This window comes from Suricata suricatta, chromosome 14 (genome assembly GCF_006229205.1).
Source record: "Suricata suricatta isolate VVHF042 chromosome 14, meerkat_22Aug2017_6uvM2_HiC, whole genome shotgun sequence".
Taxonomy (NCBI): Eukaryota; Metazoa; Chordata; class Mammalia; order Carnivora; family Herpestidae; genus Suricata; species Suricata suricatta.
The window spans coordinates 72,714,804-72,742,068 of record NC_043713.1 but is presented as its reverse complement, the minus strand read 5'-3'; the positions used below and the strand labels follow the sequence as shown (position 1 = coordinate 72,742,068).

The 27,265-nt window shown below is 56.6% G+C and overlaps 1 protein-coding gene across 4 annotated transcripts; it reads right to left on the bottom strand.

The window, feature by feature from the left end:
- Positions 1 to 15,121: 15,121 nt before the first annotated feature.
- On the bottom strand, positions 15,122 to 26,343 carry SELPLG (selectin P ligand). Of its 4 annotated transcripts, XM_029922461.1 has the most exons (3): positions 26,180 to 26,343; positions 24,757 to 24,957; positions 15,122 to 17,776 (listed from the first exon to the last, which is right to left on the bottom strand). In XM_029922461.1, the coding sequence occupies exons 2-3, from the start codon at positions 24,791 to 24,793 to the stop codon at positions 16,452 to 16,454; spliced, it is 1,362 nt and encodes a 453-aa protein (XP_029778321.1). In that variant the 5' UTR covers positions 24,794 to 24,957; positions 26,180 to 26,343; the 3' UTR covers positions 15,122 to 16,451. The 4 variants fall into 4 exon arrangements, with proteins under 4 accessions (XP_029778321.1, XP_029778322.1, XP_029778320.1 ...); XM_029922462.1 differs by lacking the exon at positions 24,757 to 24,957; XM_029922460.1 differs by lacking the exons at positions 24,757 to 24,957; positions 26,180 to 26,343 and adding an exon at positions 22,350 to 22,498.
- Between the last annotated feature and the right edge of the window lie 922 nt (positions 26,344 to 27,265).

The window sequence follows — 27,265 nt, the reverse complement described above, 5'->3', positions numbered from 1 at the left end:
GCGTCAGAATGTCACTCATTTAGGAGGCAGTAGGGAGCCACAGAAGATACTGGACAGGGGGAGTGCGTGAGTTAACAGTGCCTGCCCACCCTTTAGGAACCAGGACTTTAGGGGCGCCTGGGTGGCTTAGTTGATTAAGCGTCCGGCTTCCGCTCAAATCATGATCTCATGTTTTGTGGGTTCGAGCCTCGCGTCGGGCTCTCTGCTGACAGCTCGGAGCCTGGAGCCTGCTTCGGATTCTGTGTCTCCCTCTCTCTCTGACCCTCCCCTGCTCAAGCTGTCTCTCTCTGTCTCTCAAAAATAAATTAAAAACATAAAAAAAATTTTTTAAAAAAGGAACAGGACTCCAGATTACTGTCATTCCTTCCAAGAGCTCCAGCAATCCCTACTCACCTCCGGGGTGGGGGGGGGGGGCGGGGGCAGTTGTTTGGAAATAAAGACAGAGAAGATCCCATATTCTCTTGGGGTCACCCCCAAACCCTGCATCCTCAAGGGAACGGATGACCGTGGGCCAGTGGCCGCTCACAGATGCACGCACCCCCAGGCGCCAGTGGCTGGTGCCCACCTTCAAGAAGGCCACGGGGAGCCCAGGGCTCGCTGCCCGGGGAAGGAGCCCCTGCCCGCAAAGCCGGAGGGCTGCAGGGAATCTGACCCTGAGAATTCAAGAGGCGGGGGCACAACCCTCCCAAACAGGGTGGCCCGGGTGCCCCCGCCTAAGTCAGGGTCATCTGGAAACCGAGGACAGAGAATCTCTGCTGCTCACAAGGCTTCTGGGAAAAGTCAGAGGAGCTGCAGGGCAAGAGCGAGCATTGCTTAGATGCCAAGTGTATGAGTTTCCTACAGTCACCATAACAAATGACCACAAACTTAGCTGCTTAAACAGCCCACATCCGTTATTCACGGTTCCGGCAGCCAGAGGTCAGAAACGGGTCTCACCGGGCGAAAAGCGGGGCTCTTTTCGTCCCTGAGTATTCAGGAGAGGGAATCTAGAAGCCGCCTGACTTCCTCTGCTTATGGGCTCTTTCTCCGGCTTCCCAGCCAGCTGCAGCGGGCAGAGTCCTCCCGCCACCTCTCTCTGGCTCTCTTCCAACCTCTCTCCCAATATCAAGGACCCCTGGGACGCCCAGGATGACCTCCCCATCTCCTATCCTTTCCTTAATCCCATTCGCAAAGCCCTTTTGCCATGCTGGGTGACACATTCGCAGGTGAGACATATTCTCAGGTTGCAGGGCTCTCGGGGATGTGGACATCTCTGGGGGCGGGGCCTTATTCCGCCTGCGGCACTGAGACTGAATCTTGCCGCTTGTTTTCCTGTCATCATCCACCCTCCAGAGTACTGGGTGTCCCTCCCCTCTGTGGAGCCCACAGCGGTGCCTCAAGCCCAACAGACTCTAGAAGTGCCTGGGGAGAGGATAAAGAAGCAAATCCCATTTGACAGATGTGGAAACTGAGGCTCACAGCAGCGTGAGCTGGCTCCAGAAATAGGCAGAGATCAGAGCCCTTTCTTCTTCATCAGCCCCTGTGTCTTATCTGGAAATGAAACTGCCGGGCCTGTGACCCTCCCACTGCCAAGGGGCTCATTCCCCCCCCGGTAGGACCCCTGTACTGCCTCCATGCACCCCGTGAGAGGCCCACCAGACGGTGCCAACACGCACATGCCCACAAAGGCACACAGGTTCTCCGTAAGCCAGACATCCCAACCCACAATCTGAGGACAGCAAAATGTCACCCTCGGGGGGCAAAAAGAATTCCCGAGTTCCCTCTCCAGCTCACGCAACTGGGGATGAGGGGCGGCTGGGCAAATCCCTGCCCCTCTCTGGGGTGGGGGAGGGGGCGCTGGGCAGATCCCTGCCCCTCTCTGGGGTGGGGGTGGGGGGGCACTGGGCAGATCCCTACCCCTCTCTGGGCTGCAGCTAAATGTGGGTTTGGACCAGATGTCTGCCACCAGCCTGCCAACACTGAGGTCCCAATGCTCTCACACTCTGCACTTCATTTGTTCTACAAATTTCTCTTGACGTGTCCTTTGCACCCAGCCGGTGTCAGGTTCTGGGAGACAGTGCTGAGCAAATATGGGCACAGGGCTTCAGAGTAGAAGGGAGACCTGAAATAAACAAGTAAACAAACAAATGAATATCTACCTGGAAACTGAGCAAAGGGTTGGAATGGGGCAGTTCTGGTGCTGTAGGAGGCTAGTCTGGTCCCAGAGCTCCTGGGGGCCTCCATGAGGAGGTAATAGCAGAGCAGTTCATGAAGATGAGGAGGAGGTATTTAGGAAGGCAAGGAGGCAAGAGGATTCCCAGCAGTGAGAATAGCAGGTGCAAAGGCCCTGAGGTAGATAGAACCCTGGCACCTTCAGAACAGTTCCTGAAGGTCATTGTCCTTTAAGAGTAGATGAACCATGAAGCCATGGGGCACCCGGGTGGCTCAGTCCATTACAGCATCCGACTTTGGCTCAGGTTATGACCTCACAGCTCGTGAGTTCAAGCCCTTCATCCAGCTCTCTGCTGTCAGCACAGAGCCCGCTTCAGGTCCTCTGTCCATTCTCTCTTTGTCCCTTCTCCTCTCTCTCTCGATCTCTCTCAAAAGAAATAAACTTTAAAAAGGAGTAGATGAGCCAGGCCTGCAGCTCTGTTTTTTTTTTTAATGTTTATTTAATTTTGAGAGAGAAAGAGACAGAGAATGAACAGGGGAGGGGCAGAGAAAGAGGGAGACACAGAATCCAAAGCAGGTTCCCGGCTCTGAGCTGTCAGCACAGAGCCTGACACGGGGCTTGAACCCACAGACTACAAGATCAGGACCTGAGCCCAAGTCGGACGCTCAACTGACTGAGCCACCCAGGCGCCCCCCTGCAGCTCTGTTTTGTGCATTGCCATTATGCCAGCATCTAGGACAGTGCCTGGCACACAGTAGGTGCTCAATAAGTGCTTGTTGCTATGTGAACGACCATCCTGACCTCCACTCCTGCATCCAGGTTTTGACAAGCTCGTGCTCTGAGAGTTGGCTCCAGCCAGTCTTTGTCTACCTGAAGGTCCCACGTTCTTCACTCTCCAGTCCCAGGGCCTGTTGCGGGGCCCCTGCCCAGATGACCCCCAGGGCCCGCCCCGCCATGGCTCCAAGCTGAGCAGCCAGGCCTGTGGCATGGAGTGAGCAGGCCAGGCCACTCGCTTGCAACCTATAATCCCGGCCTTGAGGCAATTCCGAGAGCCCGCCCTGTGCCCGCCGTGCAATTAACACTGTGCCCCCGCCCTGCTGAACGGCATGGCGGTGGCCGAGGAGGTGGAGAGGGGAGGGAAGCCCCCACACCCCGAGGCTCTGCCAGGGTCCTCCCCAGTTGAGCCTGGGGCAGCCTGGCCCCCCCACTCACCCCCAGCCTCTGGTGGGCTGGGAGCCACCTCTAATTACACAGCCCTCGGGCCACTGGGGCCTGCCCTCTGGCAAAAATATCCCAAACCTTTTATGTGGCTAGAGAAGCCTGGGCTGTGGCCCCGTCACAGCACAGTACTGGCCTTCAGAGGGACACCCATGGAGTGACCGCCTGCGGGGCTCTCCGAGGAGGCCAAACGGGCTCCGTCTGGGCAGGCCAGAGCTCTCGGTGTGCTGTGAAACCTCCCTGGGCCTCAGTTTCCCCACCTGTCAAATAGACGGTATCACTTGCTCCCCAGCTGTTTACTGAGCACCTGTAAATGGGACCATTTTTGCTTGGTCCGTTCGCTCTGCTCGTGCACTGTCGCCCATGCTCCCCTGCACATCTTAGAGCTCAGTCATCACCACCTCCAGGAAGCCCTCCCAGACCCCATCCTCTTGAGTGGGAGGTCAGCAGCCTCCTCCATGCTCCCGCCAGGCTCCCCATACAGAGGGCTTGAGCACACCAGGCCCTCATGGCCTCCTGACACACGATTCTAGACTGTCAGCTCCTCGGGTCTTTTCTCCTAAGGTATCCCCATTCCACCAGTGCCCAGACACAGTAGGTGCTCAATAAGTGCATCTACTGGCTAAATGACTTTAGCCCCATCCGTGCATGTCACAGATGGGGAAACGGAGGCCCAGGGAGGGACCACGATGACATTATTGTGCTATGCAACAGCTCCTGGATGGGAACAAGGCAGACCCTGCCTCGGGGAACTCTTAGTAGGGGACACACATGAGAAACAAGTCAAGTGGCAAATTGGGAAGATAATCCAACACTGTGAAATGCTATCAAGGAGGTAAAAAGGATAAAAAAATAGCTTAGAAGTGGAGCGGGGGAGGACAGGGGCCTGGGCAGTTATTTTAGCAACTGTAGGCAGGGACACTCTCCAAAGATGTTTCTGAACTGAGGCCTGCAGGACAAGAGAAACTAGGTGCTCGAGGAGGAGGGGGAAGAGCTCCCAGACCAAGGGAACAGCAAGTGCCAAGGCCCTGAGGTAGGAGAGGGCTTGGCATGAGGCCTCTTCCAGGAAAACATGACAGGGTGCTGATCCGATAAGACCACGGAGTAGTTAAAAGCTTGGAAATCAGGGGACCTGCATTAACTCTTGGCTCTGCTCCTCACACACTGTGTGACCCCGAGCCTCAGTTTCCCTCCCTGCATCAGGAGGGGTCAGTGGAGGCTCCTCCACACTCTGTCATTCAGTAATCCTAAGTTAATTTTCCACGTGTTTCCATCCCGTCGCCCGCAAACAGCCGGCCGCTCACCCAGCGTCTACTACAGACGGGAACGGAAACAGCCTGGCAGCTCCTTCAAGGTCACCGTTGGTTTCCGGGATGGCCCAGCAGCCTCCTTGGTAGGCCTTTGCGCAACAGGAGTAAAAACACGCATCCACACAAAGACAAAAAATGCCCACGACTTACTTTAATCTATAAGAGCAGAAAAAAACGCAATGCCCGACAGAAAAACGGATAAACAGACCGGGACATTGATGTATGAGAGCGCTTCCCAGCACGCAACGGGGAGGCCGGGGCACACGGCGTGTGCAAGTCCCGCACACTCGCCCAGCGCAAGGACTGGACGCCAAAGAACACACACTGGGTGATGCCCTTTACATGACGTTCTAGAACAAATGCAAAACTAAGCTCTGGGAATGGAACGAAGTCAGAGGAGCGGTTACCTTGGGCGGGGGGGGGCGGGGGGAGGCGGTTGGCTGGAAAGAGGCACAAAGGAACCTTCCAGGGCTGGAAGTGTGTGCTATCCAGACCTGGGTGGTGGTCACCGGGTCGCGTGCGTACGGAAGAATTAAGATGCACCCTTGAGATCTGAGTGTTTTAGGTAGGTTATGACTCGATGAAAAGTTTTCTTAAAAAAATTAAAGAACTCTGCGCCCCTGTCTGTCTGGGGAGCGGGCACCGGAGCCGCATCTCCACTTCCTGCGGCTCCGGTGGCCCCGCCCACCAGGCGCTGCCTTATAAACATTTACATTCCCCGCGCTGCTCCGCTGGCCCCGCGTGGAGGCCCGGAATGTAAACACGCGGCCACGCGCGGACCTGGCCTCACCGCCGCCCCCCCCTCCCCGACCTGGCCTGCCCCCGGGTGCCCTCTGCCACGTCGTGCCCGCCCCCTCAGTCTCCACTGCCCCCGCCCCACCCGCGACCCCACCATGGGAAGGAATCAGATGATGCTTCTGAATTCCTTTGCAGCCCTGTTGGAAAGGCGGGAGGGGGGGGCCTGACTGACTTTGAGCAGAGGGCTGCTGGCCGAGAGGGAGGAGTGGGGAGGGCTTGGGGGTGAACTCTGGGGGTGTCCTAAGTCGCCCAAACAGTACCTCACCCCACGTTCCTCCTGCTTTCTTTCTGCCCCCTTGCTTTACACTAAGAGCTTCGGTCTCATCTTCCCTCCCTCCCTCCTTCCTTTCTTCTTCTCTTTTCTTCCTTTCTCCCTCTCCTTCTCTCAATACTTACTGAGCACATACTACATACCAGGTGCTTTCTAAGCACTGGGGCTACCGCAAAGAACAACAAAGATAAAAATCCCTGACTTGACGGACCTTATATTCTAGTGGAACAAGACGAAGTGACAACTTAGTGATATGTAAGTCAGGGAGGTCAGGGACAGGGTGACATTCCAGTGAAGCCCTGAAGGGTATGAGAGAGTGAGTCAGAGAGATGATCAGAGGAGGAGCATTCCAGGCAGCGAGAAGAGCAGGTGCAAAGGTCCTGGGGTAGAGGGTGCTGGACGTTTTCAAGGAGTAGTGTCTGGTGTGGCTGGAACAGTGAGTGAGGTAGGAGGCAGTGAGGTCAGAGGGCGCCGGGGCCAGACTGTGCAGGGTCTCCGTGGGCATTGGCAGGGGGTTGGGCTTTTACTGTAGGTGAAGGCCAACCATGGGTCCCTGTACGTGCAAACCCTCCACCACTTCTCTCCCTGTGTCAAGGCTTCTCCTCTTTTCCCACCCCCAAGGCACACACATACACACACACTCTTTCTCTCCAGGACTCTGACCAAGAGATGGCTCTGGGTCATACCTCTGGGGAGAAGGGGCTCCGTCTGAGGTCCCCACAAAAGCCACATGGACTCCCAGACTCCCCGTGGTCCCTTCCAGCCTGACCACCAGCTCCTGACTCAGAGCAGGGGCCAGAGCCTTGGCTGGTTTGGCTGGTGGGGTTCCCGATGAGCGGCCTCCGCCTGGTGGCCATGAGTCAGCCTTCTGCCATTGGGCCCAGGGACATCCCCGCAGAGAGGGTCTCCTGTGACATCCAGATCCACCCACCATGCGGAAAAGGGCCACGTGGGGGTGACCACAAGCAAATAAAGCCCACCTGGGAGGAGCCAAGATCACCTGCCCTTCAGGGACCTCTGGGTTCTGTTGCTTTGGAGCTGGGGGACCTTGGGCTAGGGTGCTCGACCACTCTGGGCCTCAGTTTCCTCATCTGTAAAATGGGAGTAGTAATAACCCCCACATTCCTGAGTTATCATGAGAAACCAATGAGCCTTGGCACCTGGTGTTAAATAAACATAATAATAATAATAATAATAATATCAGCAACCAAGCGACACCTGGGCCTGAGATGCTCTCTCACCACCTGGACAGCAGGGAACACAGACGCCTGGCATACAGCAGGCGCTCCATAATGCTACAGGATGGAAAGGGGCAGAGCAAATAGGCCCGGCCCGGACTCGCCAGCAGTCAGTCGGCAGGGGGCGCCCCCATCCTTGGAGGGGCTGTGCCTGCAGGCCCGGGGCTCCCCTGCACACCCCTATACCTTAGTATCCGCCACGCAGCCCGGCTCCCGAGTGTAGGCATTGGGTTGCTCTCCCCGGGGGCTAATTTAGACGTGCTCTGGCAGGGACACAGCGGACACAGGCAGGGGGAGGGGCCGACAGCTGGAAACATCTGGTTTGAATTGCCGGTTGGAAGCCCTGGCCCTGCAACCAAGGAATTTGTGAGCTAATTTTAGGCCAAAAGACAGAGAGCTCAGCAGGGCGGGGTTTGCTCCCCAAACCACAGCGGCAGGGTTTTGAGGCTTGGGACTGGGAGGCCTCCGGGTGCCATTCAGGTGGCCCAAGTCTGCCCTGAAGCCAGGAAGCACCTCTCCCTAGTGGGCAGTAACCAGGCACCTCCGGTGCGCCGCCCACACGCACGGTCAGTGCGTCCCCCGTGGCCTTAGCATTAGCAAGGACTCTCTCCCCATTTCACAGGCATGAGAGCTGAGGCCCCTGGGGTCGGAGAGCTGCCCGCCATCCTGCAGCTGGTAAGCAGTGGGAGCCGGATGTGAACCAGGCCTGCCTGAGCCCAAGCCTTACACCTATGGCTCCCTGGGTCCCTGCGCCCCCTGTGCTGACGTTTACTGTTAGTTCCGGCATTGCTTTGCCTACCCCCCCACCCCCAGGCCCGTGCAAAGCCTCCCTTGCTTGTTTCTTCATTCAGTAAGTGCTCCCTGAACCTCTCCTGGGCGCCAGGCACTGTGCGGTGAGGGGGAGAGCGAACATGAACAGGGGCCCTGCTCTTATACAGCAAAATTCAGTATCTCCACCTCATTCCAGAGAGCTATCAGTGCTTGACCAGAAAAGGGGGTTGTGGGAAAGAAGACTTATGGGCAGGGCTGCAGAGAAGACCTTTCAGAAGAGGAGATAGCAAGCGGAGGCCAAAAGGGTGAGACAATGCCAGCCATGCAGATATCCGGGAAGAGAACATCAAAGAGAGGAAAGAGCAAGTGCAAAGGTCCTGAGGCAAGAGCATGTGAAGGAGAAAGAGCAAGAAGGCTCATGGGGCCAGAATGCAGTTAGAGGAAGAATATTGTCCTACGTGTGCATTTGTACCCAGTGACGTGCCGAGGCACTGCTGAAACTCTAGGAAATCACTTGGAGCCTGTCCCTCCTGGGGGCCCAGAGGCTGGACAACAGGGTCTCTGGAAGGAAGGACCCCAAGGGAGTGGGGTGGGGGCGGGGAGCAGCTTGGAACCAGCCCTGAGACGGGAGGGGAGTGTGGTTCCCGCATCCAGGGGTTTCCTGGCAGGGTTCACGTGCCCGGAACGGGGACTGTGTCAGGGCCGCTTTGGCGCTCCAGTCTGCCAGGAGGCCCATTTCTTTCTCCTTTCTTGGGAGAAGCAGCCCCGAGCCCGTCCTGCTGGGAGGCTCAGCAAGGGCAGTCTTGTTTTGGCGACCCTGGGCCTGGGCGAGGGGCTCTTGAGGCTCCCCGGCAGCCTTCGGGCCGCAGCCTCTCCCGCAGACACCCCCCTGGGTCTCCAGGAACCTCTGGGAAGCTGAGCTCTGTGTGTCCCCCGCTGCCGAGCGAGGACAGCAGGACTTCTTCACGGCGGCACCCCTGACCTCTCGGACCAGACACTTTTCTGCTGTGGTGGCAGGGGCTGGGGGCCAATCGGCAGGGTCGTCTGCAGCAGCCCAGCCCCCTACTGGAGGCCAGGGGTACAACCCAAATTATCCGCAGACGTGGCCAATGTCCCCTGGAGGGCAGAGTCATGGCCAGGTGAGGACCACCGGCTCGCAGCCTTCCTGCGCAGCAGCGGGAAGTGTAGAATGGCGGTTTACCCCCCGGCTGGGGACCCCCAACCCCCTAACACTTACGGCTTTATTCTGTTTGCTGAGAAGTACAAGGAAAACAGAAAAAGTTGAAAGAAGCCAATGAAACTTACGTCCCTGCGCTCACCCGCTGAGCAGCCAACAGTGTGGGGTACCCCCGGCCAGCCCCCTTCCCACACCCGAGGACCCGGAGAGCTGCCATTGATGGAGCACTCACTTACTCTCTTCATCCCTCGTCCCATTCACCCTGCCAACACCCCGCAGGGCATTGCTGGGATCATCCCATTTCACAGAAGAGAAAACCGAGTCCGCACAACGTTCCAGGACAGGCGTTTTTCCATGTTGACCTTCAAAAACGCTCTTGTGCCTATTCCCAGCTGTTGGAATATTCCGCGGATGCCGCCCAGTCACCCGCTTGGTGCCAGGCGGTCCTGGAGGCAGGGATGGCGGGCGTCCTGTGGAGGGGGCTGCATGTGCCGGGAGCGCAAGAGCAGAGGCTGGCGCTGAAGCCCGGCTGTCCGGGCGCCCAGAGCAGTGCGCGGCACACCTGTCCTCAAGGCCACCCACCTTCGGACGCTGAATCCACACCCCGCCTCGCTCGCGGGGTTTCAGCTTCCCCGAGGTGTCTCTGGGCACAGCGGGGCCACCTCTGGGGAAAGGCACTGGCAAGAGTCGCTGCCACGGGAGCTGGTGGTCGGGATGTTTCCTGCCCCGGGGGTGGACGCGCGCCCCCTCTGTGGGGACTGAGAACCCCTTGGCCATTACTGAAGGAGCCGTGCTGGGCGAGGACCACGCCCTCTTGTCCCCCCTCTATCTCCCCTCGTATCCCCCCCCCTCCATGGCTTCAGGTCCCGTCTCCAGGAGGACGTTCCGCAGCCCTACTCCAGGCTCGCTCCGGCTCCCAAGCTGCCACCGCACGCTGTCTGGTGGGTGCCCTCGCTGACCACCATATCTTTCCTGCCCTGGGGCGTGGTCCCTTGAGCAGGAGCTAGTGCAGATGCTCCCATTCCACAGAAGGGAAAATCGGGCCTGAGAAGGTGCTGACACGTCCAAGGTCTCACAGAGCTGAGTCTGGGGGTGTGGCATCGCCCCTGGCAGGACGTGGGCTCCGAGGATGGGCAGACCCCAGCAGCTGCCTCCCAGCACCTCCCAGCCTCCACTGTGGGCTGGCATGGGCACAGAGCAGCCTCCAGGCCGGGCTCTGCTCCAGGACTGAGGGGCCGTCAGGCCAAGTGTCGGGCTTTGAGCCCTGGAGGTTTGGGAGAGTACCCAGCCCTTCCTCCAGGAGCCAGCCTTTGGTGGCTGGCGCTGGCCCCCTACCCCGCAGCAAGTTTAATCCCAGATCTGTGAGGTTTCGAGCTGTGTGGCCTCAGGCAAGTCGTTGAACCTCTCTGAACCTCAGTTTGTTCATCTGTAAAAATAGGACCCATCTCACAGGGCGAGGATGAAATGAGAAAATACAGGTGGCAAATTTAGCACAGAGTAAACTCCTGATTGGCACACAGGGTGAGCCCCTGCCGTGGCTTCTACTGCCATTGTTAAGGTTAACCCTGCCTCGTGCGGCTCCCACCTGAGTGGGAGGAACAGGTGAGTGAAGAGCGGCCACTCAGGGGCATGAGCAGACACACGGACACTCATTGTACAGAGGGAGAGATCGAGGCCCGGCGTGGAGGAGAGCAAACTGGAGTTGTCTGTGGCTCAGCCAAGCTTGTCTCTGTGCCCATGGCTCGGGGCAAAGAACCAGGAACAGGAGGGACAAGCAAATAGGGAGCCCAGAGGCACGGCTGGATCCACTCAGAGCTCAGAAAGGACTCAGAGCTCGAGACCCAGAGACAGGTAGTAGAAGCGGGTGACGGATGAGAGGCAGGAAGCATGTGTGAGGAGTGAGGAGTCCAGTCTGTCCGGCCCATGAGACATTTAGGTCAATGCCCAGCGAGTGACAAGACTGGAAACATCTTTTGTATGCAGGTACTAGGGACTCATGGATGGCGTCTGAGCACAGGAGCAGCACTGAAGGAAAAGAGTGTTGCATCTACACAGGACACGGTGAGACGGCCCCAGGAGCTGTGGCCTCCTCCCGCCTCCTCCCGCCTCCCAGGGCCAGAGTCCTACGCCCTGGAGCCTCACGCGTGCTCCGTCACCTGAGCAGACCCGCAGGAGCGCCCGGGCTCAGGGACGCACCTGCCTGCTCGTTCATTGGCTTGCACATGAGCACATGGTGAAGTGCACCAGTCGGGCGAGAACCGTTGGGTGAGCTTTGGTAAACCACGGTCCCGTGTGACGGCTGCCCAGACCAAGATCAGGCATGTTTCTGTCATGCCCGCTCCAGCCTCCTTCTCTGCAAGGGTAACCTCGGGTCTGAGGTCCACCGCTGTAGAAGTGCTGCCTCTCACTGAAGCCGCCGAGTGTACAAATAGCCCTTTGTGTCCGGTGCCCTTAACCCCGAGTGTGTTTCTATTCATCCGCATTGTGTGTGCCTCAACGGTTCATGCCCTTTTATTCTGAGCAGTGTCCTAGTGTTCGGGCATCCATTCACCAGATGATGGATCTGCGGATTGTTTCCAGCTGTTAAGCTGTTAATGATAAAGCTGCCATAAGGATTATCTACAGGTGTTTGTGTGCACATATGTCTTCATTCTCTTGTGGAAATACCTAGGAAAGGGATTTCAAAGTTGCCTGGATATGCAACTTGGTGCAAATATGCCAGATGGTGAATAAATGTCTATCTTTATAAGAAACCGCCCCACCGCTTTGCCCAGTGGCCGTGCCCTGCTGTATTCGCAGGGGCAACGCGGGCGTGTTCTGGCTTCTCTATGTCCTCACCAGCCCTTGGTACTGTTGGTCTTCAATTTTAGTCCTTCCAGGAGCATGAAGCGACACCTGAGGCGGTTTTCATTTCCCTGATGGTTAATGATGTTGAGCCTGTTTTCCGGCAGTCTTCTGGATGCTTCTGCCTAGAGATTGACCAGACCCTGGAGGCTCGACATGGCGGAACCCAACCTGCTTCTTCCAGGATGCACCCAAGTCGCAAAGGAGGTTTCACTTCCTTCCCTCTCCTCGTCAGCCTGCCAGTCCATCACCAACTCCTATTCTCCCTCCTTCCCAATCGTCTCCCGACTCCTCACCGTCTCGCACCCCTTCTCTGGCCCAGGCCCCTCATCCTCGCAAAGCCTTGCCCTCCTGCCTGCAGCCACTCTGGCTCCTTCCCACCAGCCCCGCCTGCCCATTCTCCCCGCGTCCCCGCCCACCCTCCACAACTCTGCACCTTTCCAGCCTTGGACTTTTTCCTGACTCCTTACCACCCCATCCCCAAAGTCTGGCTACATTGTACATGCAAGCACCACCCCCCCACCCCTCTTTGGGCTCCGGGCTCGACTATGATCTTATAGTTTTCTGGGCGATCATTTGACAGATCTCTCTTTCTCCCTCTAGGCCATGAGCCTCAGTGGGCATCCCCAGGCCTCTCTTGCCCACATGGCATCCCCGGGACAGAGCACAGAGCAGACATACCATGACATTCAAGTTATGTGGTCAGCTGAGTGGCACATGGAGTAGGACATGGAGGGCAGCCCAGATCAGCTCCCCGACGGGCCACCGCAAGGCTGACTACCACCCCCCCTTTCCTGATTTCCTGTCTACCCTCCTTCCTTCCCTGCCGCCACAGCTGAAGTCAGTGGAGTCTGCTTTCTTAGCACTGCGACCTGCTGGGGCATGTGGTCCAGCTTTCTGAGCCTCAGTTTCCCCAGCAGTAGAATGGGGTAATAATTATACTCATATCACAGGGTGGTTGTAGGTCTGGTAGATCACTAGCTGGACGTGCACTGGCTGCCCAGTCAATGCCCCAGCCACCTCTTTGTCTTAGACCCCAGCGTTGCTGTGTCCTGCTCTCTGCAAGGAGGGAGCTGGCTTTGAGCCTGTCATCCTCCCGAGTGCCTTCCCTCGGCAGCCAGGAGCCACGAGGGTGACTGCTGGGGACTTCCAGACGCCAGGACAGGTCAGCAGGGATGAGAGTTTGGGGCATGGCATTCCCCCAGAACCCCGCCGTGACCTCAAGAATAGCACGGCATTGTGGTAGGAACATGGCTTTCGGATTCAGGCTTGAGTTCCAATCCCAGATCCCATGGGTGACCTGGGACAGGTGACTTCGCCTCTCTGAGCCGCAGTCTCTTCTGTAAAATGAGAATACGAAGTTCTCCTTCCCAGGCTGTTGGAGGGGATTCATGGAGATGCTGCAGATGCTTGTGCTCAGTGAATGAATGGGGTGATTTGGGTGGTGATGTTAAGGTCAAGGTCTGGGCAGGAGGAGGAGACAGTGGCACATAGGAGCCAGCCTACAGCAGTCTCCGAGGGCCGACTGTTAGATTTTCAGAATCTTATAAGCCAGTTGTTTAATAAGTTAAATTATAAAAACCAAGGTCTGGGGCCCCTGGGTGGCTCAGTCGGTTAAGTGTCTGACTCTTGGTTTCAGCTCAGGTCATGATCTCATGGTTTGTGAGTTCCAGCCCTGCCTCGGGCTCTGTGCTGACAGTGCGGAGCCTGCTTCGGATTCTCTCTCTCTCCCTCTCTCTCTCTCTCTGCCCCTTCCCCATTCCTGTTCTCTCTTGTTCAAAAATAAATAAACACAAAACAAAATCCAAGGTCCTCCAATACTCAAAGTTCATCGCTTCCTATTTATTTTGCTACATTCTACTATTCTATGTTCTTGAGCGTATTTATCTTTAGCGTATCATTTACGGTATACACAGTTGGTTGCTCAGAATCCGCCACGGCAGTATTTACACCAAGGAAATTGGCAAACATCTTAAATCATGGCTGGGATACGAATCCATCCAAGGAGCCGGAGGTTAAACACTCACCAGCACCCTCCTGGGTTTGCAGCCAGCTCCTGCATCCTCAAGCCTGGGAAGCGCCTGGCTTCTATGAGCTCCGGGAGCTGGTGGCGGGCGCCACCTGGTGGCTGATTCAAGCCCCTGTTCATCCCCAGACTTCAATTCTGTACCTTGGAGGGAGTCCTCTGTGAGCACTGTGTTCTCCAGTGCAGGGGGGGGGGGGGGGGACAGGGGGATCGTGGAGACCTGCTCCCTGCACAGAGGGACAGGGTGACAAGACCCCAGAGGGACATTTGTCTCCAAGCCCTTCAGCCTCTGTGTCCCCAGCTCCAGGATATCGAGTCCCCCTCACATGATTTTTCTCATTGCTCCCAAAGGACAAGAAAACCCACGTTTCTCCTAATGCATAATTCTGCCTTTTCCAGGGTCAGCTGACCTGGCCCAGGGTGGACGACCCTCTCCCACCAAAGTGCCTTGAACTCCTGTGTGTCACACTTGTTCTAGAGACTGAGGGGTGGGGCAGACAATCCTTAACTTCTCACCAACTCTGCCCCCATTGCCCGTGCCTGTCGTTCCCTCCTGCCTGTCCCTGGTCTCTCCCACCCGCCTTCCAGCGTCAGCCAACACCCCCCAGACTCAACCCTGTCGTTGAACTCTCTCTTGCAGTCTATACCCTGAAGTGAAGGGTCCGATACTCCCAAAGAAGCTGCGGGAAGTATTTCTTTAGAAAAGAAAAAGTCCACAAACATGAGTTGAATTCCTCTCCCAGAAGGTAGAACAGTGAGCTTGAAGCAGTAGTTCCTTCTGATAAAAAAAACATCAAGAAACAGAAGATCCTGGGTTTGAATCCTGGCTCAGCCACTGGTTTTTTGTTTCTGTTTTTGAGTGAGAGAAGGGTGAAGGAGCGTGAGCAGGGGAGGGACAGAGAGAGAAAGAGACACAGAATCCAAAGCAGGCTCCATGCTCTGAGCTGTCATCACAGAGCCTGATGCAGGACTTGAACCCCCAAACCATGAGATCATGACCTGAGCTGAGGTCGGACACTGAACCGACTGAGCCATCCAGGCGCCCCCTGGATTGGCCACTGTTGAAGTCACCATCGAAGCTTTGGCTTTCTGATCCGACTCCCAGGGTCAGCGTCGGTCCGTAAGTGGTAACGCATGCACACAGAGTGTTGCTTAATAGGGCAACCAATTTCTTGATTTGCTGGGGCTGAGGAGTGTCCCCCAGTAATAAGGGTCCTGGTGCTAAACTCAGCAAAGTCCAGCGCAAACCGGGCCATCTGCTCGCCTGGTGCTCAAATCAGGGCTCAGCAAACACAGAGCCAAACCCAGCCTGCCGCTCATTTGTCAATAAAGTTTTATTGGAACTCAGACAACCCTATTCATTTGTGACGCATCATCAGTGACCACACTCAATTGACAAGGACCAAGGACGAAGCTGACAGGTTGTAACAGAGACCACATGGCCTGCAAAAAATAACATATTTTCGGTCTGGCCATTAAAAAGTTTGCCGGCCCCGAATTTTGTACAAAAACCTTGTAGGTCGCAGCTGTGCTCAACCTTGTGAGGAGTGGGTGTTAAATGGGAGACAGGCCTCTCCCCGCCCCGAGGGGCAGATGGGGTGGGTTTCTGGAGAGGATGGCATTGACATTGAGAGGAAGCATTTGTCAGAGTTGGGGTGGGGACCAAATTCTGTGCGCCAGAACTGGGTCATGGGGGGAGTTGAATAAAGTAGATTTGGGGACCAGTTCCCCCACCCCTCCAGCAGCTTCAAATCTTCCCCAGCTGCCCAAGGACGTACCAAGATGGCCCCAGTGTCCAAGAGGCAATACTGAAGTCAACCTAAAGCCCAGATGGAGGGCTTCCTGGAGGGGGCCAGGGCCGGGGCTGGGGGCAAACAGCAAGGGACCAGCGCCCCAGCAGAAGGGGCACCTTGATGCCCCGAAACAGTCAGCCACCAGTAGTTCATCAAGTGTTTATTGAGTGCTTGTGCTGGCCCAGGTGCGGGCTGGGGAGTGGGATACTTCGGTGAACAAGACAGAGCCCACCCTGAAACGTTGAGACTCTGCGGAGGAGAGACAGCAGCCTAGGCGTTACTCTGTCCCCAAAGGAAGTTCGATGACCCACACAGCCCCAAAGAAGGGTACAGCCCTGGGCTCTCCAAGCCTGTCCCAGCCCTCCCGGGCCAAGATCTCACGCTGGGCTCCCTGGGAAGATGCCCAGGAAAACCCAAGCTGCCCCAAGTCGGAGAGCGACAGGGAATGGCCTTCAGAATCTGGCACTCCTCCCCCAAAATACCCCTTTCCTGCGTGGTGACCACAGCAACCAGAAGAAAATGGGCGTGGGGGTGGGGTCCTCCCTGGTGCTTGGGGAGGAGGCTCCAGCCATGGAAGGCATTAGAGGGAGCCCAGACAGGTGGGGGACAGGAGGTGGAGGGATCTCCCTGGGTCTCCTGGAGGCCGGAGGGAGGGTGAGGTGGCTCACTCACGGTCCTGCTTCGGCTGCAGTTCATCTGCTCCCCGTCCTGTGGGGCATCCCCCTCTCTGGGGGCCCCAAGGAAGCCCAGCCCCGTGGAACAGTACCTGGGTGCTGAGTGGTGGTTCAGCGGGCCTTGGAGGGAGCGAGGAGGCAAGCTTCCCATTCAGGTGGACGGCAGTGGGGGTGGGGGGTTAAGGGAGGAAACTCTGCAAGGTGAGGTCATCCCCATCGCGGCCCTCCCCAGTCCCCGTCTTCGGGGCCTGGCTCTTGGCATTGGGCAGGTCCCCGTTGGCCATGGCTCCAGGCACTTCGCCCCCATCGGGCAGCAGGGACGAGATGCAGACCATCTCCGTGGGGGAATAATTGCGCACAGGGTACATGTGACTCTTGCGAGAGAGGCGGACGGCCAGCACCACGGTGCACACAAGGAAGACAGTGGCCACCAGGGCCAGGATGAGGATGGCCAGCAGGCATTGCTTCACCGGGATGCGGTCCGGGGCCTCCGTGGCGCTGGGGGCCACGGAGCTCTTGGGGGAGAGACCCTGCTGATCTTTCACGTTTGAAGATTGTTTGATGAAGCCATCAGATGAATTGCCTGCTGCCTCAGCAGTGCTGTTGTGAGGATCAGAGTGCACAAGCAGGATCATGGTTGGGTGCCAAGTGGTTGCAGGACCTGTAGATGGGACCTTCATGGTGGCAGGATCTGTGGGCAGGGCCTCTGTGGCAGTGGGCTCCGTGGACAGGGCCTCTGTGGCCACAGGTTGCGTGGTCAGCGCCTCTGGGGCTGCCGGCCCCGTGGACAGGGCCTCTGTGGCCGCAGGTTGCGTGGTCAGCGCCTCTGGGGCTGCCGGCCCCGTGGACAGGGCCTCTGTGGCCGCAGGTTGCGTGGTCAGCGCCTCTGGGGCTGCCGGCCCCGTGGACAGGGCCTCTGTGGCCGCAGGTTGCGTGGTCAGTGCCTCTGGGGCTGCCAGCCCCGTGGATAGGGCCTCTGTGGCTACAGGCTGTGTGGTCAGTGCCTCTGTGTCTGGTGGCCTGGTGGACAGGGCCTCAACAGTGGCCAGCTCTGTGGATGGAGCCCCCTCTGTGGATGCAACCCCCATGATGGGAGGCGATGCGGTGACCTGCTCTTCGTCCAGAGGGCCCAGTGTGACAGGAACCCCCCGTGTGGCCACTTCCACACTCACATTCCCCATGGCCACCCCTCTTGCGTCCAGGCCGACAGAGGCCCCCGTGGCTGCCTGCAGAGTGGCTGCAGGAGTTCCTGAATCCACCTCAGCCAGAAGTTTGGAAGTCAGGTTCACAGGCCCAGGGCCGTTCGTAAACAGCATTTCTGGCGGGTCAGTGCCAACGTACTCATACAGGTCCTGCTCTAGGTCGTCCTCCACTTGCCTCCGGCCCCGTGCAAGGAGGGAGCCCGGGGCCTCCTCGGCTGGCTCCTCCCATGTCTCCCACAGCTGGAGGCCGCCGCCAGAGCCCAGCAAAACCAGAAGCAGGAGGGCTCGTGGAGGCATGGCACCTGGAGGGAGACACGGACAGAGGGACATCAGGACAGCTTCACCCCGGGCTTGCCAAGCACCCCCCAGCGCACCCCTGGACCGCCTCAGCAGGGGTGTGTCTGAGCCGGGGCGGGCACCTAGCTTGAGCACCCTCACAACCCAGTATGCGTCTGGTACGTGTTCGCACCCCAGCGAATAGCGGCCACTATTATTTATCAACATTAACTTCTTTTTTTAAGTTTACTTACTTTGAGAGGAAGAGAGGACATGAGAGCAGGGGAGGGGCAGAGAGCGAGGAGGGAGTGGGAATCTCAAGCAGGCTCCACACACAGGGCTCGAACTCACGAACCATGAGCCAAAGTCCAACCCTTAACCGACTGAGCCACCCAGGGGCCCCTGAACATTAACAGGAATAGATGCTTCAGAGAGCCCTGTACCTCTCCTTAGATGGGGCCCAGACATTTTCTTTGCCTCTCTGTCCTTTCTGATTAAAACTTTAAAATTGTGGGCAAGACAGCCCACCAGGGTATAGAAAGGAAACATTAGAACTTCTGGTTATACAGATAATTCATAATTTCCATTCTTGCACACATTTATGGTACGTCATGAGCCCAGCAGTGCCTGTACACAATTCATAGGCAGATCAATGCACAGGTATTGTCTGTCCACTGACGGGCTCCGAGAGCAGAAGGGTTTGGAGACCGCGGGATAATGCTGCTTGTTTGGCCCTTTGAGGCCTTTTTATTGGAGGAGACTGTTCCTAACATGTCTCCCTTCGTCTCATTCTCCTTTGTCTTGGCTCCCACCCTACATAGCCCAGGACTGTTCTTCAGATTCTGTTTCTCCCCATCCTTTCTCAGTGTCTGGGCTTTGTCTGGTCCCCTTCTGCCCTCACTTACACAATTTGGGATGACAGTACCTACCTCGTGAGGATAAAACAGGCCCTACAAAGCCCTTAGTACTTTGTTCCCATCACAAGATCCAGAAAAGGGTGAGTAAACCTATCCTGTAAGTCCTCCAGGGCCCAGAGCCATTAACCATACCATCCGGGGCCAGAAGAAAACACATCTTTTCGGAACAGTCCTGCCTTCAGGCAATGGATAGTCATTTCACTTGCCTGGGGGTCTGTTCTGCTGTCACCTTCAGCCCCCTGACCAGTAGCCAAAAAGGACAGTGCCTCTCCTTTTGACCATCTCATTGGTCTTTTTCCAGGCATTGTGAATACCCATACTTTCCTTATATATATTTTTTAAATTTATTTATTCTTGAGAGAGAGAAAGAGAGCACGTGTGCATGCACACACACACACTTGCATGAGTTGGGGAGGGGCAGAGAGAGAGAGAGAATTCCAAGCAGGCTCCATGCTGTCAGTGCAGAGCCTAACACAGGGCTCAATCTCAGGAACCGTGAGATCACGACCTGAGCTGAAATCAAGTGTCGAATACTCAACCGACTGAGACCCCTGGGCGCCCCTGAACACCCACGCTTTCTTGGTTGCTCTCTCTCCCCTTACACTTCCCCTGGCACTAGCTGGTTGTTTATGGGATTCAGAATCACGCGCTTGAGAATCCCGTGGTTAGTGACAGCTGTGGTCTGGGCCAGGATTCAGGTGCTCCTGGTTGCCTAGGATACAATCCCTTCAGCAGTGTGCAACCCCCAGCGCTGAGTCTGGGCAGAGCCCGGATCATTTCCAGTACTTTCCTTGGACTTCACATAATTTAGAGCAGAGACCAGTTGCTGTAACTTACTCATAGGCTCCTCAGCTCCTAGGCTCAACCTGACCTCCTCCACTTGCTAGTTAGAATTATGCTGGTTTCCAAAATGCCAGTCCGGGGGCACCTGGGTGGCTCATCTGGTTAAGAATTCGACTCCTAATTTCAGCTCAGGTCATGGTCTCACCGTCCGTGGGTTTGAGCCCCATGTCGGGCTCTGTGCTGACAGCTCAGAGCCTGGAGCCTGCTTCAGATTCTGTGTCTCCCTCTCTCTCTGCCCTTCCCCTGCTCACGCTCTGTCTCTCTCTCTCTCAAAAATAAAGAAACCGTACACAAATTTAAAAAAGAGAGAAACTTCATCTTGACTTTACCTCCCCCAACTCCCTAGTATATAACCCGTCATGAGCCCAGTGCATTCCTTCTGCCCATGGGTCCTGTCCCCCGGCTTTAATAAAATCGCCTTTTTTGCACCAAAGACATCGTCAAGAATTCTTTCTTGGCCATCAGCTCCGAACCCCACCGTCACTCCAAATCCTCATCACTCACAATTATCTTCATTTTACTGAGGAGAGATGAGGCTCAGAGAGGGAAAGCAACTTGCCCAAAGGCACACAGCTGGCAGAGATCAGATTGGAACCCAGTGACGATTTGGAAAGGCTTTGTGGAGAAATCTGACCTGAGGGGGCAGAAGGATCAAAGGCTTGGAAGAGACCTTGGCTTGTTGTATCTGTGGCTGGGGTTGGGGACCCAGTTGAGAGGAGGGCAGACTAAGAATAAGGAGAACCTAGCAGGCCATCTCACCCAGAAAGGTCAGCCCCAGTGTCCCAAGGGCTACGCAGGGCACAGCATTGAGAGAACAGGCTATGGGGTGAGACAAAAAGATGTTCGAGTCTCAGTTCTGTCCCATACAAGCTGCATGACCTTGAATTTCTGAGCCTCGGTTTTCTCATCCGTAAAATGGGGACAACAAAGCACATCTATCACACGTTGAGCTGTTAAAGGACTGCAACAAGATAATGGATTCAGAAGTTCCAGGCTCCCAGTATGACGAGGGGCCCTACGGCAAGCTGAGGGCCAAGCAAGAGCTAGCATGCCCCCCCCTCCAGGTGGGATGTGGGTGATAGTCCTCAGGCTGCCCAGGAACAAAGGAAAGAAAACAGCAGAGAGAGACGCAGCCACATGGGCCCCAACCATTTACAACGGTCTCAGTAAATTACAAGAAAAAGGAAATCTCATCAATAGCCTCATTTCCAGAAACCCATGGACTCAGCTTCCTGGAGCCCCGACATCACCCTCCCCTCCACAGCGATGGGGGGGGACGAAGGCAAGAAGGGCGTGGCAGGTAGGACTAAATGTATTTATAACCCGCAACCCATTGACAAACACCTGAGGCGAATACAGACGAGAATATTTCTCCAGGACCCCGGCCCGACCTAGTGCCTCACGAGAGGGGAAAACAACCTTAGCTTCACAATAGCAAGGCCTCAGGTATCTTGGGAGTCCTCCGTAGCCCATCAAAGTCCTTCTGGAGGCTTCCCTTTTGTCTTCACCTCCCCCAACTCCAGAGTATATACCCAGTCCCTCTTCACGATCCCAGCGCAGCCCTTCCTGCCCGGGGGGTCCTGTCCCCATGCTTTAACAAAATCACCTTTTTGCAGCAAAGACGTCTTCCAGAAAGCTTTCTTGGCCATCAGCTCCAAACTCCCATTGTTCCAAACCCCCTCAAGTAGGTGCTTAAAAAATGTATCCCCCCCCCCTCCCACATGCACGTGCACATTCTTTGCCTCTGTTTTCAGAAGGCAGTTTCCTTGCGCCTGGGCGGAGCTCCTGCCTGGGGGCAGGAGACGCAGCCTAACCTGGGCCCTGCTTTCCTGGTGGGGGGTGGGGGGGGGAGGAACTTTAGGAAGAAGCCATCAGCTTGGATAGCATTTCAAAATTTTGAAGACTTGTACTCTTCACCCCCACCTCGGGCAGCTCTCGGTTCCTGGAAGGCAGAGCCCTCAGCCACTTCCTGGAAGCAGAGAGGATAGGAACAAAAACAAAAGTCCCCACCCGCCTGTTCATGGGCGGTGGAGGCACCTTGGACCCAACTTTCTGCAGCCCAGAGAGGGGGAGGAGGGCATGGAGGCAGCTCCCGTCCTGCCTGCCCTCTCCCTACGCCAGTCCCCACCTCCCCTGCAGGAAGAGGCAACTTGGGGTGGAGAGGAGACCACTAGGCTCAGTGGCTGTGTAACCTGAGCTCGTGCCACCCTCTCTGAGCCTCAGTGTCCTAATCTGTGAAATGGGAGATGCTGCTTCAAAGAGTGGTCCTGAGAATCAAACACTGATGCTGGCCTCCCGCAGGGAGTGTTTTACTGGGACAGCCTCTCGGGGCTGTCGGACGGAGGAGTAGGCGAAACAGAAATCTCAGAGTCAGGGAAGGTGTGGACACGGCGGCCCCCCTGCCCCCGCCACGGCCAGTGGCGCCTGCCATCCCACAGACTTCAAGGGGGAGGGGCCATGGACACACAGCTGTGAGCCGGGCTGTGGCTGTGCAGGCATGAGCCTGTTTGACAGGGAAAAAATCCGGCTCCTGGGAGTCCTGTGGCTCCAAGGGGGCCATGCCAGTAGCCAGGAGAGGAGCGCTGGGTCTGGCAGGCAGAATCCTAACTTTACTAAGATAAATGCATTGTGATGTAGTGACAACATACACCATTCTCCCCCCACCCGCTGGGGCTGGGCCATTTTACCGGCCTACTCACCTCCACTCCGGCACTGGCCTTACGATTCCCATTACACAGATTAGGACAGCAAGGCTCAGGAGAGTGAAGTCAATTCTTCAGAGCGGTGAGGCCCCCCCCTTACACCTTTCTCCCCCTGAGGCAGGAAAACGGTCACTTACCACAGGAAGGGGGGCTCCGAGAGAGGGGCGGAGAGCTGTCACATTCTATCTGTCTTCCTGCTTGCCTAACAGAGTAGGTCATATACAGCCTGTTTCCTGCCTTCCACCCCAAAACCAGGGTGCTCGGGCCGAGCCCCACCCAAGCTGTGCTGGCGGGGGCCCACGCCCTGCCGCAGAGATGGGGGCCCTGGACTGCTCTGGAAAGGCAGGCCGGGGCACCGCAAGGAGCTTCGGACTTTGCATTCAGAATCTTGGATCCTGGGAACCCCAGCACTCAGGAGTTCGAACCTGAGGTTCCAAAAGACTGAGCAGCTCAGGATGCGAGTTAAACAGCCGCCAAGGGAAGGGAAGCTTCCAGATCAGCAAGTAGGTCAAACTGAGGCCCAGGTGCCCTCCTCCTCAGACCTCAGGGCATTTCTCAGTGCTGGCGACAGGCGAGGCCCTGGCCCAACTCAGGATCCGAATCGATCTGATCCAGTCAAACCAGATCCAGACCCAGCATTGGCACTTACATGCTGTGTGACCTTGGGCAACTGAACTCCCCTCTCTGAGCCACAAGCTCCTCATCTGGAATAAAGGACAATGATAACACTTGGTGGGGTGGTTGTGGGTTGAAGTGAGCTGGTTCAGGTTGAGTGTTTAGCGCTCGATAACGGCCAGCTGTTGTCCTTGTCATCCTGCATTGAGGGCCATCTCCCTGAAACATCCCCCACCCAGGGACAGTTTGGACATACCTCTGATCTTGTCGGAGAGGGCCGGGACAGGGAGCCCTAGACAACTGTCTCCACAGCACGCCCTCGCCCATCCCTGGTTTGCAAGTCACACGTGTCAAGTGTAGACAGGGCTCAAGGCACTGACCTAAAAGCTATACATGAATTATTAGCCCACTCAGGCCTCACGACCTCCTCTATTAATCCCATGTAGAAGATGGGGAAACCGAGGCCCACTTGGCACCTAGAGTCACGAACCCGGTAAGAGAGGGCTCAGAACTTCAACCTGGCTGCTCTGGCTCCAGATCCACTCACAGTCGCAGCCTCATCTCGTCTCTTCTCCAGACTTGAGCAAACAGTGCCTTCTCCAAGAAGCCACCCTGGATTGCTCAGGCAGAGTCATTCCCATTGTTTAAACCATTTAAAATGTTTGTTTACTTGGGGCACCTGGGCAGCTCAGTCGGTTAAGCATCTGACTATTGGTTTCTGCTCAGGTCATGATCTCATGGTCGTGGAATCAAGCCCCACGTCGGACTCCACACTGAACCTGCAGCCTGCTTCAGATTCTTTCTCTCTCTCCCTCTGCCCCTCCCCTGCTCATCACGCACACGCATGCTCTCTCTTTCTCAAAAAAATAAACAGGGGCGCCTGGGTGGCTCGGTTGGTTAAGTCTTTGACTTCAGCTCAGGTCATGATCTTGCTGTTCGTGAGTTCAAGCCCCGTGTTCAGCTCTCTGCTGACAGTTGGAAGTCTGGAGCCTGCTTCGGATTCTGTGTCTGCTTCTCTCTTTGCCCCTCCCCTGCTCATGTTTTGTCTCTCTCCTTTCTCTCTTTCTCTCTCAAAAATAAACATTAGGAAAAATTAAAAATAAAAAAATAAAAAATAAGTAAAATATTTACTGTCTATAAAAATCCATTCTCGTTGGCCCATAAGCTCCAAGGGGGACAGGAGAGGTCTTGCTGTTCACACCACAGGCCAGGGCTCAGCAGACAGGCAGGCACTTAGCAGGCACTGTGGCTGTCCCGCTGCCTCTGTCAGACCACAAGCTCTTGCAGGGACAGTCTCCACTGGGTCCCCAGTGCTGACAGGCCTGGCCTCCTGGGGGCTCAATAAACGTGGCCCCGTGAATGGGACAGAGGCCACCAGCGAGCAAGTGCCCGGACATGCACCCTGGAGCTTCCTGTGTTGTGCCTGCCCTTCCCCACCTTTCCTCAGCATCTCCCCCACCCCCAGCAAGGAGCCCTTTCAGACTTTTTTCCCCTTCCATTTTTTTCTTAAGTAGGCACCCCACACAGCCTAAAGCCCAAGGGGTAGGGAGGGCAGGAGGTTTGAACTCACGACCCTGAGATCAAGACCTGAGTTGAGATCAAGAGTCAGATGCTCAACCGACCGAGCCACCCAGGCGTCCCCCTACATTTGAACCCTGCAGACACACCGGTTTACTGTTCCATAGGCTTTTTAGGAACATAAGCCACAGTGATGGCTAGGATTCGGGGGTTTGGCCCATCTACCCAAAAAAAAACCCACTAACTTTCACCTTAGGGACCCCGAATTGGCTACCTGGTCCAGAGGAGGTAAGCTATTTTATACACATGAACTCAAAGAGAGCTACCCCTGGTTTTAATTTAACAAGTGATGACTGTCTGAAGAAGTGTGGAGACAGGCAGATGGACACACAGACACTCTGGTCATCCTACCTCCTTCTAGCCTGAGTCTCGTGCCCCTCCACCCCATCTTCTTGCTCAAGCCCAGCAAAGGAGACTGAGAAGCCGGGGCCAGGGTCGCTGTGAGCTCCGCGAGGGTCCTGCCGCCAGATGGGGCCGCAGCAGGTCCAAGCCCGGCCACCTCCTAGCCAGGCCACCGCGGGCAGCTGCTTGTCCCCTCCGAGGGCTTCCCATCTGCAAAAAGGGGGCACAGCATTCCTGGACGACTCCCAGGCCCCTCCGCAGGCCTTGCTCCCGCCTGGCCTTCCCTGGAGGCGCTCACTGACAGCCCGGCCCCTTCCGCTATCCGGGTTTCCCTCTCCCCTGGCTGCTGGTGAGGACGGCCGCTACCATTTTGGGTGTGGCCAGGCAAGCCCCAAAGGAAGCCACCAAGGGGTTTGGGCTATGGGGGGGGGTCACCTCATGGGCCCCTTGCCCCCTGAGAGACCTGGGCTTGAGGGGCTCGAAGTGAGAGATGGGAGAGGAGGAAAACAAGAGGGTCCAGGAGGGAAGGAAGAGAAGTCCATGCGCCTGGAGCCCTAGATCATTGTCTGTGGTGTGCAAGTGCGTGTGTGCACACGTGTCGGGGACCACAGCTTTAGGGACTACCCCCCATCCTCCTTTATGCCCCTAAAACACCCCAAATACAGATTACTAAGAGTATTCTAATTCTTATGATGATTTTCTCTTTTGCTAGCAATATTAGTCTCCTAATTCTAGTATTTTCATGATTCAGAATGGACCAGCGTCATTGTCTCAACTTTATAAAAAGCAAAAGTGGGGAGAACGCAGCTTTGGAGGGGCGCCCGGGTGGCTCAGCCCGGGAAGCTCCCGGCTCTTGATCTCGGCTCAGGTCAGGATCTCACGGTTGGTGAATTTGAGCCCTGCGGCGGGCTCTGTGCTGACAGCTTAGAGTCTGTCAGCTTGGAATTCTCTCTCTCTCCCTCTCTCTGCTCCTCCCCTGATTGCACTCTCAAATAAATAAACCTAAGTAAGTAAACAAAGTGAGGGGAAAGCAAAAAAAAGAACGCAGCTCTGGAGATAGTATTTTTATGGACCCACAGCCTCAGAGGTGTCTTGCACCTGCTCCCCGTTCTGGAATCGCCCGGCCCTGACCCAGCTCTGCTCCGAGAGAATCCCTTCACCTCCCCATGCCTTGTATGAAAGGAGGGGTAGCATGATTTTTAGGGGAATGCTCCCGATTTTTCTGATTTTTCTCATACTAAGAAACCCCACCCTCTCCACGCCAGCAGCTGCTGGCAGACCTGATGGGGAGGGCAGGATCAGGAAGAGACTGCGGAATAAGGCCACCACCTCGATCCCGAGCCCCCACCCTACCCGAGCTCTGGTTCGGAGCTCAGGTCCTGCCCCGGAACTGCCCCCGGCTGTCGGGCAGGCCAGGCGAGCGGGCACTTACCGTGCTCAGCAGAGCATGGGACAGCTGCCTCGTGAGCCCAGAGAAGCAGCTTCTCTGCCTTCGTGACAGGGACCGAGCCCGCTCTGCTCGGGCACTGCTGTGGCACCCAGGGCCGTGGTCCCAGACCCCGCCAACCTTCAACGGCCTTTGTGAAAGAAGGAAGCGAGAATGTGGTTACTCAGACAGGGCCACGTGACGGGCCACACCCCCTTGTTTGTGACAGCTTTGGTGACAATGTTGGTTGAGACTGGGTGGGTAGTGAGAGACCGGCACATGCCAAGCCCAGCGTCACTCATGGGGTCCTGCAGCGCTGAAAACACCCAGAAGCACATGGGAGCTTTCTGGGGAGGGCTGGGGGAGGGGGCCCGAGCTGAGGAGGTGATGGCTGAGGAGGTGATGGCGAGCAGGGATGAGGCCGCCCTGCCCTGGAGGGAAGGGAGGGACCAGACGCAAATAAGGATGGTCCTAGACTCAGAAATCACAGAACACACACCTTCCCGAGGTTTGCGAGTACGCTGCGGTCACTGCTTGAAGAGCCGTCTCTAGGTGCCCAAGTGGCCCTTTCAGCCCCAATCAGTAACTTCTCCGAGAAGCGAGATGGCGAATCCCATTCGGGCAACACGTGCTCATCTTATTTTTCTATCTGGACTCGTTCATCTGGCCAAGGCTCCACGCTCTGAGGTACAAGAGCGAGCGATTCCAGGCTCGGGCCGCCCAGGGGTTCCCGCCTGGTGGGGAAGCCAGCAGGTGAGCGCGGAAACGGACCGCTACATGCAGTCATGTTCCCCCGTGGTGAGCGAGTGAAGGGCCCCTAAACCACCCAGGCAAGGGAGGGAGCCATCAGGATGGTCTTCCAAGAGGTGGTACATGGAGGAGAAGGAGGCGTGGGCTGGGTGGGTCTCCCGGCAGAGAGCACGGCCTGGCCCAAGGCCAGGAGACCTGAGAGAGCCCAGAGGTCTCAAGGGAGCCAAGGGAAGCATCACCTCTGGCCCGTGGCCATGTGCAGGCGGGTGCAGGGCGCGTGCGGGTTCTTACCCGACCCGACACTCGCAGTTGTAAAATGAAAACCGGGGGCGCTTGGGTGGC

Excerpts from the sequence above, each read along its gene's own strand:
- SELPLG (XM_029922460.1), bottom strand. The coding sequence starts at position 22,431 with ATGACCTACTCTGTTAGGCAAGCAGGAAGACAGATAGAATGTGACAGC. Across the intron at positions 17,777-22,349 it reads TCGGAGCCCCCCTTCCTGTG|GTGCCATGCCTCCACGAGCC; the intron begins GTAAGTGACCGT and ends GTCTCCCTCCAG.